At 30.4% G+C, this 12,863-nt stretch overlaps 1 protein-coding gene across 1 annotated transcript in view; it reads left to right on the top strand.

Moving 5' to 3' along the window:
• LOC119683633 (low-density lipoprotein receptor-related protein 1-like) overlaps positions 1 to 10,325 on the top strand; it is a 24,921-nt gene extending 14,596 nt beyond the window's left edge. Inside the window, exons 10-11 of the mRNA XM_038097421.1 lie at positions 9,121 to 9,324; positions 10,297 to 10,325. Of these exons, the coding sequence (XP_037953349.1) occupies positions 9,121 to 9,324; positions 10,297 to 10,325 (233 nt within the window). The remainder of the gene's footprint in view (positions 1 to 9,120; positions 9,325 to 10,296) is intronic.
• The last annotated feature ends 2,538 nt before the right edge of the window (positions 10,326 to 12,863 follow it).

The following is a 12,863-nucleotide window of genomic DNA, read 5'->3' as shown; positions in this document are numbered from 1 at the left end:
ACCTACCCTGAAGGTTTAACGTATAACGTATAGTGTACTCTTAATATAAGTTAACAACGTAAACATTGCCTAACCCCGCCCTAACAAAAGTCAAGCCCATCTCAGGACCCACAGAAAGATATGCTGACCTACGGTCTATCATCAATTAAAAGATAAATAAACTATATGAATTCCTGCATAGTGAAAGCCTAGTGTGGGGTAGGGATTAGCCCCTAGCCACAAAAGAGTAAAAGTGCGCAATAGCACTAACTCAGGAAACCACAATAACAACAACAACAAAATTTAATATGAATATCGAGTAACATCCACATTCATCACATCCCAAAATTTCTAAAGTCGTTCATTTGATATAGTAAATATGTTGTAATGTTGTATATAGTAAACGATTGCAATTACTCGGAAAAATGTGTCAAAATTTTATGTAAATATATGAGTGTATATATGTAACATTAAATATGAGTGACTAATTTAAATTTAAACATATAGACAATCACTACTTAATTGATCTATTTCATCTAGCTATCTAACTTTATAAGACTTCTATTATCTGCATTGCTGTGTTACACAAACTGTTATTGACAAAGTTAATAAATTCTTTTAGGACTATATGAAATGGTTCACGACGTATTTGATCTATTTCGTTGAACTTTAGGAAGCACCTAATGTCCCCTTTATTGTGTTAAAATTATCTTTTTAAACTTAGTATATTTGTACGGTATCAAATATCATTGCCAAAAGATCTAGTACAATGAAATAGGCCACAATTTTTTTTGTTTCTTAAGTTTAGTATTCTAGGTACGATTAAGCAATTGTCGTTGACTATAATATCTCACCACTCTCACTGTAGTCTACCATTATTGAATATAGTAGCCAGCGACTATTAAAGTTAAGATAAAAAAGAGGAGCACAGCTTCCCTACTCGTTGTATATTATAAAATATGGTTCTATTGTCAATTATTTAATTTTTTTTATGAATGAAAGAGTATGTTATCTTTTTCTGCAACACATCTAAACATAAATTGCCAAAGTGTGCCTTTTATTCAAAAAATGGGTTAAATGTCTAAACCTGTCTACAATTTATTCAATCAATGTAGATTCAGATATATGAAAACGTTCGTAGAAATAATTCTTAAAATATTTTTGCATATTTAGGATATTCTTGTGATGCATATAAATTTTTAAGTGAATGTCCTTTATATTTTGTTGTTTAATAGCACATCCTTGTGCTATATTTGTGTTGCTCATTTTTATTGTTCGTATCAATTTATGCTCTATTTATGCCCAAATTATTTCCAAAATGCTGTTGTGCAAAACCATAAATGTAAATTTTTTGAATTTTTAAAGAATTTTGAAGTGTTTTGTGGTAAAACAATAACAAAATCATTTACATTCCATGTCAACTAACGGACGAACTTTACGGTAAAATTTTGATTGTAGAAGTGAAGTAGGCTTAAAGTAAATCATCGAGTTTGCTTTGATTTGCAAATTTAATTATGGATGAGTTTTAATAGTTTTAATGATCAAAATGGTTTCAACTGAATCAATTCTATCTCAATCTATTGAACCGTCTGACATGTGTTAGAAATGTTGGTACTATTTTATTGCATATTTATAAGATACAGTATAAAAAATTAGAAGTAAACAATTTTTCTCAAAGAAAAACTGACATTTGCATTGATAATACATTTTTGTGGTACAACAAATTAGTTGTTGCCACTGTATCTGAAGCCATTTTTGTATATCGAAACCACAAAAAAGGATTTCACAAATATTTTAGTGATGCTCTATGTACAAATACGAATACAATATGTTTCTTGCAAAATGTGGTTTAAAATGAATGCATTTCGAAATGCTTAGAAACTCTTGATGTATTTGTATAAATGTTGTATTTGTATGAACGTTTATTAAGAATAGTAGTACTAGAACGTTTCAATGCACTTTATTTTGTATCCTTAATTTTTTAAATTTATTTTCTAATTTCAACTTTGCATTGCATATGTATTCCGATAGTGTTTCATATGTTTATGTTAACAAAAAATAAAAAAAAACATCTCAATTCATAAACGCTTGTTTGTAGCAGTTATGTACTCGCACCTTGGCTTACGTAGAAGTACATTATTGTTTATTAAGTTTGATGTACGTAAACTTATGCTAAGCAACATTTAAACCGCATAATTTTTCTCCTTTTGTATCTGTATCTGAATCTTTGCTTACGTATGCTTCACCAGCAATTTGAGCTCTTGAGTTTGCTGCTTGCTCACGTTTAGATACATATTGCTTTTTTGCATTGTCGCACATCTTCGGTTAAAAGCACATATCCTTCGCATGTCTAGAGTGCTAGAGTGCTATGACTGGAGTTCGAAAGTTGGCTTCGGAAATGTTCTCCTGTAGTGGCTGTTAATCTAATTTGCTTTGCCGTACGACATAACTTTCTAGTAGTGCTGTCAATAGATAGACACAGGAGAATATCTGCAATATTTTTTCTTTTCTTTTCCTTACTATTTTAACTTATTTACAGTAGATTGGTTGTGAAGCTACTTAAGCAATTTTTCAGAACATTAAAGTATCTATAAAAAAATATGCAAATAAAATGCTAAATAAAGACATTGTAATTTGTGTTTTCTGCTTATGTGAACTTAAAACATATTTGGTAATAAAAATAGTTTCTTCATATATCTTTCTATATTCTTCTATGTTATATTATTTGAGAAGCTTCAATTTCTGAACCACTCCGAATTGATGATTACAAATCGTGTAGATACATTCACTTTCCACAGTTTCCACACTTGTCGTGAAGTACTAGAACTAGTGCAAATATAAAAAATTACTTCCGCTACTGTACATCAATTGAGCAAAATAAACAAACCATAGAAATGAACTTTAATAAAAGCCAAATCAAAAATAAATAAATTTTTAAAAACCAAAGCAACAAGACAGAAATGTAAATAATTCCCTTGAAAAGTAAACAGCAATCGTAACTTCTTTATTATTCAACTCCATTTCGTGCAACTCCTTTTATTTGCTCCCATATCTCTATATCTCTTTTCCTAAACACATTTTTTTGGTTTTATTCTCAGTGTAAATTTCCTACAATAATATTCCATCATTATTTAATGTCCTTGAATTTTAAGGAAAGCAAGGCGTAAGCGTTCGCTTTAAGACTGCTTTAGGAACAGTAGGGTTTTGAAGCACCCAACGGCGTCATCAATATACAAGGCATTGTGCGCAAACTTAAAGGATTTGTGTGGCATAACAAAATACAACACGGAAAGAATTCTCCACTTTTTCTCCGCAAAAAATCGAAAAGAACTTCAGCAAGGACTACCTCAATAAATTCTATAGCAGGCACGTGTATACATTGAACGTGCAGTTTTTTACATTCATATCTGAGCATCCTTTGGTGTTTAGGTGTATGCATTCATGTGCTGCGGTGAAATTGAAATAAATTATGAGGCAGCCTTGGTGGCATGGATGGAGTCAGAAAAGGAGAATGTTAAATTCTAGAAACACAAAACGTTTGAAGTCTATTCTAAAAGGATTCAAAGTATGCTGGTGCTTCACAAAACAAATCTAAAAGATTAGGATTACATTGTATAAGAAGAATATTATGTTTAAGATGTACAATGTTAAGAACGAGCGCAACACAGAATTTTAAATCACTGAATTAAAATTGAAAAATTGTAAAAGGATTCATTATTAAAATGCATATAGCATAAAAATAATTTTGAATTCAATTTAAAATTAAAAAATCTTGATCAAAACAGGAATATATATAAAAATCTAATCCTTTTCCAAAAATCCAAACAAGGCATTAGAAGGTTTAGAAAGTATTGATATTTTAATTTAATAATATTAAACTTATATAGACATAATTATCGATACTTACAGCCCGTGCTCGAAATGCTTTTTTTGCAACGCAACATCCTGTCAAATTTTTGACTATGTGGATACTGTAAGCCGAAGAAATGTTGCTCAAAAAGTGGTAGTAGTCTGCAGTTCAAGGTAGTTGTCTGAGGATCATTGTGGCAGTTTAACAGAAGAAGATAGATTAAATCCATGTTTCTTTGATTCAATGTTGTGTATATGTTATTTTAACACAATGTTCCGTCAATGTTTTTTTTATCAATTGAGCGGGATGTTGCATATACTCTTAACTACCTACAGATATATAATAAATCAGAAGAAAAAGATGGAGTATTGATTGATTGTTATTGAAATTGATTTGTATAAAAAATAATTAATTAGTTAAAAAATATTTTAATAGAAATAATGTTTAGTTTTTCGTTATCTTTATAAATTCTTAATATACTTTGTTATATAAATATACAAATTCATAGCGCTACAATACCTTGAACTGAATTATGATACATAAATAGTGTACATTTTATCTTAAATTTAAGGAAATTCGCATAACATTTCACTGCGAAATAATGTCACAAAGCATAGAACCCAGATCGAATGTTGAATTCCGTTTCGAATTGGATAAAAAAGTTGAAGAGTTCAGTATTGCAAGCACATGTTAAAATTTCTGGAAAGAATCTGTCAATTACGTCAGCAATTGTAACTGATGATAAACGGTGATGGTTTCAAGCCAAAATTACCAGAAGAAATTAACAGAAGGAAAAGTAAATAACTTTTTCAGAAGAATAAAATTAAGACATTGCAGATATTTTTGTCTCAGAAGATCAGACTGTGAATGTATTGTATTGTAGAACTAAGGGTTCTTTCAGTTCTTCAAGGATTACGCATCAAAATTATTTATTGTTCGGTTGGGTATCATTAGACAAAGCTTTAATAACGTAAACTTTTAACCAAAAGCAAATCTTATTGATCTTATAATTTCAACTTATTCATCTGATTTAAATCGATGCGTCTACTGGATATTCCACAAATCGAAATTGACCCTGAAAGAAAATCAATACTATTTCAATACTATTCCATTTATCGTCGTATCATCGGATCTATTCGTTTTCTATTCTAAATTATCTGATAATTTAAATATTTCTTAATAGCTATACCATAGTTAAATTCTGTTTATGTATTTAAATAAAAAACAAGTTCGAGCCAAATTATTATATACAAATTAAGTATTTAATGATTCAAACTTGAAATTGAAATGAAAAGCATTTATGCTATTAAATACCAACTGGTAGCTGTGAAAGCACATTTATATCTATTAAAAACAGCATATTTAGTTGCGTTTAATATTTAAATTAAATACTTTAACCTTTTTTTGCATCTAGAATATTTAAAATTTTAAACAAATGAAAAGGGTTTCCCTAGAACCTCAATGTACAATGAACCACGTACAGAGAAAGCCTTCAGTTTGCTCAAAGCCCTTTCCACACACTGCTGTGTATGTTAATAGCCTGTTTTATGAAAAATTAAGCAAGGAGTGCTTAAACAAATTTTCAGCATGTTGGCTCAGAACTCTTCTGTCTGCCAACTATACTCTTATACTCGTATATTCGTATACTCGTACAAAAACCGCACGGAAATTATGCTAAAATTATGGGAACTTCAAAGCAACAACTTGCAACAGATTATACTCGTACCTAAGATTGCTAGACTCGCAAGTGTACACGACGCTACATAAGTTATCTGAAACGTGCCGAAAATATTGTTGTGAAATTACTGGCAGACTCTGGTAGTCAGAGTGCCCGAAATTTATATAGCACGTCTTTGTCGCTCCTCAGGAACAAATGTACATTAATGACGGTTGCAGAAGTTTTCGTAGGAAGTCAGAGCAAGTCACACTGCCAAGTGTTTGTAGTTAAAATTCCATTTTAGTTTCTGCAGGTTGGTCCGTCTGGCTGGCTTATGTTGTAAAATTAAATTTTAAATCAATTTGCTGGAAGTATTTTGTCGTGTGCTCGTTATATTTTCCTTTATGAATTAACATCATAAAAAACTGAAAGTAGCTGAATAAAACTAAATATTTTTTGTATTTTTTGCTGGTAGCGTTTTTTGTTTTTCAACTCCAAATAATTAAAAATTATTAATTTATAAACCATTTTCTAATAGTTTTCTAACATGAAAACAACATTTTTGTTTATAATTTTTAAGACAAGTATCAACAGTTGAACTCTTTGCAATACTTGACTATAAATAAATTTAAATTTGAAGAATTTTGAAATTGAATTGATTTAATGTTAGTTACCAGATATCGATATATAAACATATTAGAAAGATTTTTAATGTGATTGATACTAATAAATTAAGATACAAAAAATAACTATAGAGCATGGCATAAAAGTGAAAAAATTGTGCTAAAACCTATTTGTACTATTTTATTACAAAATCTACCTTAATAGGTCACAGCTTCATCTCCTTGTTGGTAGATCAGCTTGCGCTTCCATTGATTCCGCTTACCAGGAACATATGTTTTTTAAAAATGGGTGTAAAAATCTAGATTCCGCTTGCCAGTAACATATGTTTTTTAAAAATGGGTGTAAAACCTATTTATACTGATTTGTTTCAAAATCTACCCTAATAGGTCTGAGCTTCATCTCCTTGTTGGTAGATCAGTTTGCGCCTCCATTGATTTCGCTTACCAGGAACATATGTTTTTTAAAAATGGTTGTGCGGTTTGCTAATATTAAATGAAAAACTTTATTTTATAATAATGTTGGCTGTTTAATGGTTAATGGTTAAATATTATTCTATCAATTAAGTTGGCATATTTTTTTAGGTGGAGAAATTATTTTAAATTAAAATACAAATTAATTAGCAAATTAATTCTGAACTTTGAGTAATTTGGAATTTTATAATATTTAAAACCTCATAAATAGTTAAAAAAGCTTATAAATTTATTAATTACTAAATAAATGAAAACATTGCATTTTGAAACTATTTGTGGTTTTATTCTCTGAAATATTTAAATTAAATAAAATCCTTAGTTTTTAAATATTCACAAATTTGCAATTTTAAATGTTTGATTTAACAGGATTTAAATAAATAAATGGTTGGTATGTGCCATACAACCCGACAAAAAAATCAAATAAAATAATTTGTATTTCTATTAGAAGAATCGTTGCGAATCGTTAACTATGGTATCTTATGTCCACCCACCCCATCAATTAAATCAGTTATGATAAATAAGAGGAAAAAAAATTTAAAGAAAACAAAAATTAACTTCATTGCCTTATGCGATTCTCTAGATCTACAATAGAAAAATAGCTCTATTTGTAGTAAACCAAATTCTCTTTATTAAACGTTAAACAGATCATATCCAGATTGCCCTAATAGAAAGAAGTAGTACAACTACAGCATGCACGTTTTTTGGTCTAAAAATACACTTTAAAAAATAATGGAATATATGTTTCTGGAATATAGATGCCTACTACAGAGTCTACATAGCGGTTTAACCATTTGGTAAATACCATTTGTCCAAACCATTTAGTATCAAAAAGGACCAATGGATATATGTGTGACTTACGACCAGCCAGATCAACCTAAGTTACGTTATTCCTATTTCAGCACTTTCTCTTCTACGCTTTTTTGGTGGGATTTTTTTATTTAAGATAACAAAGACTTAATAATAATAATTAACAATTAAATAAATATTAATTAATCAAACTTGTGAGAAAAATGTGAGAACATGAAAGTAAAGTGCAGATTTGGGTCAGTTAATTAAGGTGTACTGACACTGAGTTTGAAATTTGGTAGGGCACGAGTTCGATTCCTGGTACTTGCAGCCTCAAAAACTATTTACGAATAATTAAGACAAGAATTATTTCCAAGACCACTGATGATGGGTATTTGGCAGTAATCGGAACAGTTGTATGGTCAGCCGAAAATTCAATTAAATAAAATAATATAAAAATGAGTTTTTGTTGTTGTAGTTCACTACTTTTCGAGAAATCTCTTTATAATTATTAATTTAAATACAAGTTTCAGTCCTTCAAACTGTCATTACTTTGTTTTTAATTCGTTACTTTAAGAAAATATTTTTGCCAATCCGTCTTCCAGTTCCAAACATTACTATTCATTTGTCTTTTCGACGAATAATAATTGATAGGGTTTTATCAAAATTGGACATATATTTTTCACACGTATCCACATCATATATGTATGTCTATATAAATATATATATATACTTAAATATGTATATATTTGTGGATATGAAAATGTTTTGGGGATGCCTTCCTATGAGAAGGAAATAAAACACAAATCAACTTTTTCTCTTTATTCGCATCCTCACCTCTATTTTTTAAGGGAACAGAACCTTTTTGAACTCTCGGATATCGTAATTTAAGCACAAGTGGACCTTCATCATACTTTACTGTACGCTTAAAAAGCATTAAGCTAACCATTAAAGGCTAGTTTTATGGTTCTTACCAAAACCATAAAAGTCAACATAAAAACCCTTAACAATATTAAACAGATAAAAAGTTTATTAGAGCACATAAAAGTCAACCTCTCCGGAAAAGAAGAAGAAATCCAAAACTGCCACGAAAGTGGGAAAGGTAGGAGGTTCACGTGTTTTGCAGCACTTGCGTGTGAAAACTACAAATGCATATGGATTTGAATACACACACGAGTTTTGCTTACGTGCGAGTATGAGTAGAAGTAGGAGTTGAGTGCGAGAAATGAGAAGTGTGGCGTGTGGCGTGTGGAGTGCTTTGTGGTCGCGTGCTACAACTGTGAGCGCGTAGTTATTTCGAGCTTTTAATAGCTTCGTTTCTATTGTTGTTGTTGTTGTTGTTGTTGTTGTTGTTGTTGCTGTTGTTGTGTGTGTAATTGTAGTCGCTTTTTTTATTACAGTTGCTAAATTTTGCTAATGACGCGAAAATTTTAAGTCACGTTTCTTAGTGCCGCGAACAACAAACAACCAACATTATTGTTCTTGTGTTGTTATTGTCATTTAAAATGCTGGCACGTTCCAGACTTTACATATGCACGCCACTAATTTATGAGAGTATGCGAGCTTAGACACACATACATACACCTTTTCATCGAGAATGAAAATTTCATTCACTCACGATGAAAATCTTAATTTCTTCTATCCTTTGCGGTTTAGAATGCAATTCTAAAATTCTCGTTTTGGATTAATTTTCTCAAGAAAAGTCTACACCAGTTTCATAACTGAAATAATTTTCCTATATTTTCTTCTTTCAGCCACATGTCCGCCATCATATTTCAAATGCAACGACGGCCCTTGTATACCGATGCGCTGGAAATGTGATTCTAAACGCGACTGTGTGGATGGTTCCGATGAGCTGCACGATTGCGGTAAGTTCGGTTATAGAAGTATACTACTAGAAAGTTCATTATGTGATAAGCCACGTCTTACTGAGGCTGTTATGTTCATATATGAAAAAAGTAATATTATGTTGAGCCTTTTTCAAGTTGGTGCATCTGGGTACTTTTACTGTTTGATAGCTGGGGGGTTTTCTGCAGAGTCCCATGTTCATATATGAAAAAAGTAATATTATGTTGAGCCTTTTTCAAGTTGGTGCATCTGGGTACTTTTACTGTTTGATAGCTGGGGGGTTTTCTGCAGAGTCCCATCCATGTCACTGACTAATTTGTGTTTCCTCATAAGCGAAAAAATAATAAAGATGTTAAAAAAGACAAATACACATTTTTTCGTATTTGACTTATCATTTCTTATGATAGTTGTGTCTATAATAAATCTGAATCGATATGCATACATTTTGAAAAAGTACTACATGCTATTCACATTCAATATATACTCAATTTAAATAAATTGCTTTGCAAAAAGATAAAAAACCTGAGTTCCGAGTTCAGATATAGGTAATCGGTTATAAGTTTTAGTCATTTCAACGAATATATAACGAATATGAATATTTCTTTTTCGAAAAGTATATTATACTTATATTTTCAAAATTTTATTCAAAAGCAGTGTTCTAAACTCTTGGAATAAATTCTATCAATATCAATAAAAGTTATGTGTTTGGACATCTAAACCTTGTTATCAATTATACTCCAAAAAGTTACAGAGTCGTGTTTAATAAATTTTAATCGTCTTTTACGTCAGGCATGCCTGATTTCGGGAATATTCTAACCCCTATTCCGAATTGCGGTTGACACAGAGAAATAAACGTAATACAGAAAAAAACACACAAAAACTAAAAGACAAGTAGATTTGTCTCGTATCGCTGATAAAAAAATCTACATTTTATAGGGCCTTGATGCTTTTTTACTCTTAAACAAACTTCTTATAAGTATAATATATTTTTATCAAATTACGTAAGTGAGATATCTGGACAGAGATCGTCCCTGTTGAATTAATTATAAACATTTTTGATTTCACATTCCTCGTAATTCCAGGTCAAGGTTTGCCTGATATTGATATCTGAAGGTGTTGTGTAGTGAGTTGAACAATATCCTGGTGAGCAGCGGCTGTCTCTTCCTTGGATGAAAGCGATCATAAGCTACAGTAGTTGTGATCATGCAAGTACAGCGTTAATGTTTAAAGAGTATAAAATGCAAAATAGGTATAAATATATTTTTAACACTGCTTTCAGGCCAGAAGGGATCTACATAAGAATAAATTTCCGTCTATATGTGGTAAACTGGTGAGCAAATGAAAAGAATATTACATCGAAGAATCGAGAACTTCTACAGTAAACTGCCTGTAAATACAAAAACCCATACATATTATTTTGATAATTTTGCAAACATATAGACCATCTATTCGTTATGAAATACTTTTTGGTGCACTTTTAGGAAGTGAGAACCGCCGCGTATGCTCCCGTTGGCTACGCCCATACTGCTTATGTCTTGAAATCAACTTTTAAATTAGTGGGTTTTTCATTATATATGATAGTGGATCGTTAAAAAATCTGAATATTATAGAAAGGCTATTTATTATTCCCTAAAAGAACTATTTCTAATTTTGTTTAACAATTATTTTTGAATTAATCAAGAGTTACATCTGGATATTTAAATTTTTAAATAGATGTGATTTTATCTTCATTAGATGTTTTTAATAATGCATATAACCATTCTAAAAAGGTATAGTATCCTGTTGTAATTTCTGAAATTTATTTTTAATAAGTCAATTATGAGTTCATCAGTTACAAAACATTTGTATTTTGATTAAATACTATTTATTTATTAAAAAAAATTCTACACTTATTAATTGAAAAATTCTACACTTATTTTATTTTTAGTTATTGTTTAGACATTTTTATTAAAAGGAATCTACTTCTGTCGTCTTTCCCTTCGTCTTTCGGCACTAACTTGTGGTAATTGAAATATTTCATCAAGTGTCACATGTCTACGTTTTCATTGAAATTAATTATATGAGACGACAATGCCTTCACGACATGGCATCAGGGCATGGTAACACATCACATCAGTTCGCATTGCATCGATATTGCCTATTGTCCACCCCACAGCCTAAATTGAAATAAATTAAGCTGGAGACAATGTTCAGTTTGTTCAGTTCATTCAGTTTGCTCTGTCAACAGTGCACTGACGAATGAATGCATTTATGGAAAAATTTGAAAACTTTTATCTTGGCAGGTTATTCGTTAAGTTAAATTGTGCATTGCTACCGCAATTACAACCCATGGAATTTATAATTTTATTTTATTTGATTGTAAAGCCTCTCTATTCCCATGCACTAAGGTGCTCTACATTGATTCCATTTATAGACAACGTAGCGGACTTTTGAACTTGTCCCGTTCATTTTCAGACGAATGTAAATAAGCGAATGTGAACTTTATTTGCAATGTTATGAATACCAGTGAACTCTTTCAACCCACCATGTTGGAATAATTCTATAAATTTATTTGCTATCCATTTGGTATATCTTGAGAAACATTGATTGTTGAAATTAATAATTTATTTGAAATCTACATTATTAATTTTTCATTTCGATTTATGATGAATATCGTAATTTACATCTCATATTGAAAACTATAATATGAATATCGAAAATTTACATTGTGTTTGATATTTAATGAAGTTATATTAAATCATATTAAAAAAAACGTTTAAAGTAATATATTAACTAAGATTATCCTATTTTATAAATCTACGTTCCTTCACAGTACGTTATCTGTCTGGTCATTTTAAATTGTCTGGTCATATTGTCTGAGGTAACAGAATATTATTCGAATTTTAGTTAAATTTTTTGTAACCGTCAGGTTTGGGTGCTAGAAGGAATATTTTTGACCATCGGCTGATATTAGGAACGTCTTAAGAGAGATAGTGGGATTTCTACCTTTCATTCGAAAAACTGGATAGGTTCTAATAAGCTAGAGTTATTTGCTAGCACAAATATGTACTATTGATGTAGTGGTTTGCTTCACTTTTCTAATCTAAATCGTGATTATATAAAAACTTTAGTTTGTTTTTACTTTAACATAAACGTTGGTTAATAAGTTTTTTTTTAAATGATTTAATCAAAGTGATCTTTTCCAGACATTTTTTAGAAAACGTTCATTTTAATTGAAATACTAATACCAATACATAAATCTAGACTTATATCAGCCATTATTTATTTCATGGTCTTGCTGACCTTTGAAAATAGATCTGAGCTTCTTTCAAAATTGCACGATTGTTAAACTTTTTTTTTAAAAATTGATTGTATCACAAGATGTGAGGCATGTTTTTGGAGCCTCTATCGTCCAAGTGGAAATTATCTAATCCATGCTATAAAAAATCAGTAATTATGTTTCTGTAGCGTTATTTATCGGCGGTAACTGTAACGCCATAAAGTATAGTAGCCCATAAAGTACATTGATCCGCTTGTTTGTATGAAATGTGTTGTATGGACAGTAGTGAAGGTTTTTTTTCCCTCCCAAGTGTGACAATTTTGATTATTTACTAAGGCATTAAAGCAGAGCTTAGGTTCACAGCTAAACATGATTCTATATGCTATCGCC

This window comes from Teleopsis dalmanni, chromosome 2 (genome assembly GCF_002237135.1).
Source record: "Teleopsis dalmanni isolate 2A chromosome 2, ASM223713v2, whole genome shotgun sequence".
Classification (NCBI taxonomy): domain Eukaryota; kingdom Metazoa; phylum Arthropoda; class Insecta; order Diptera; family Diopsidae; genus Teleopsis; species Teleopsis dalmanni.
This window is presented reverse-complemented; position numbering and strand designations above follow the sequence as displayed.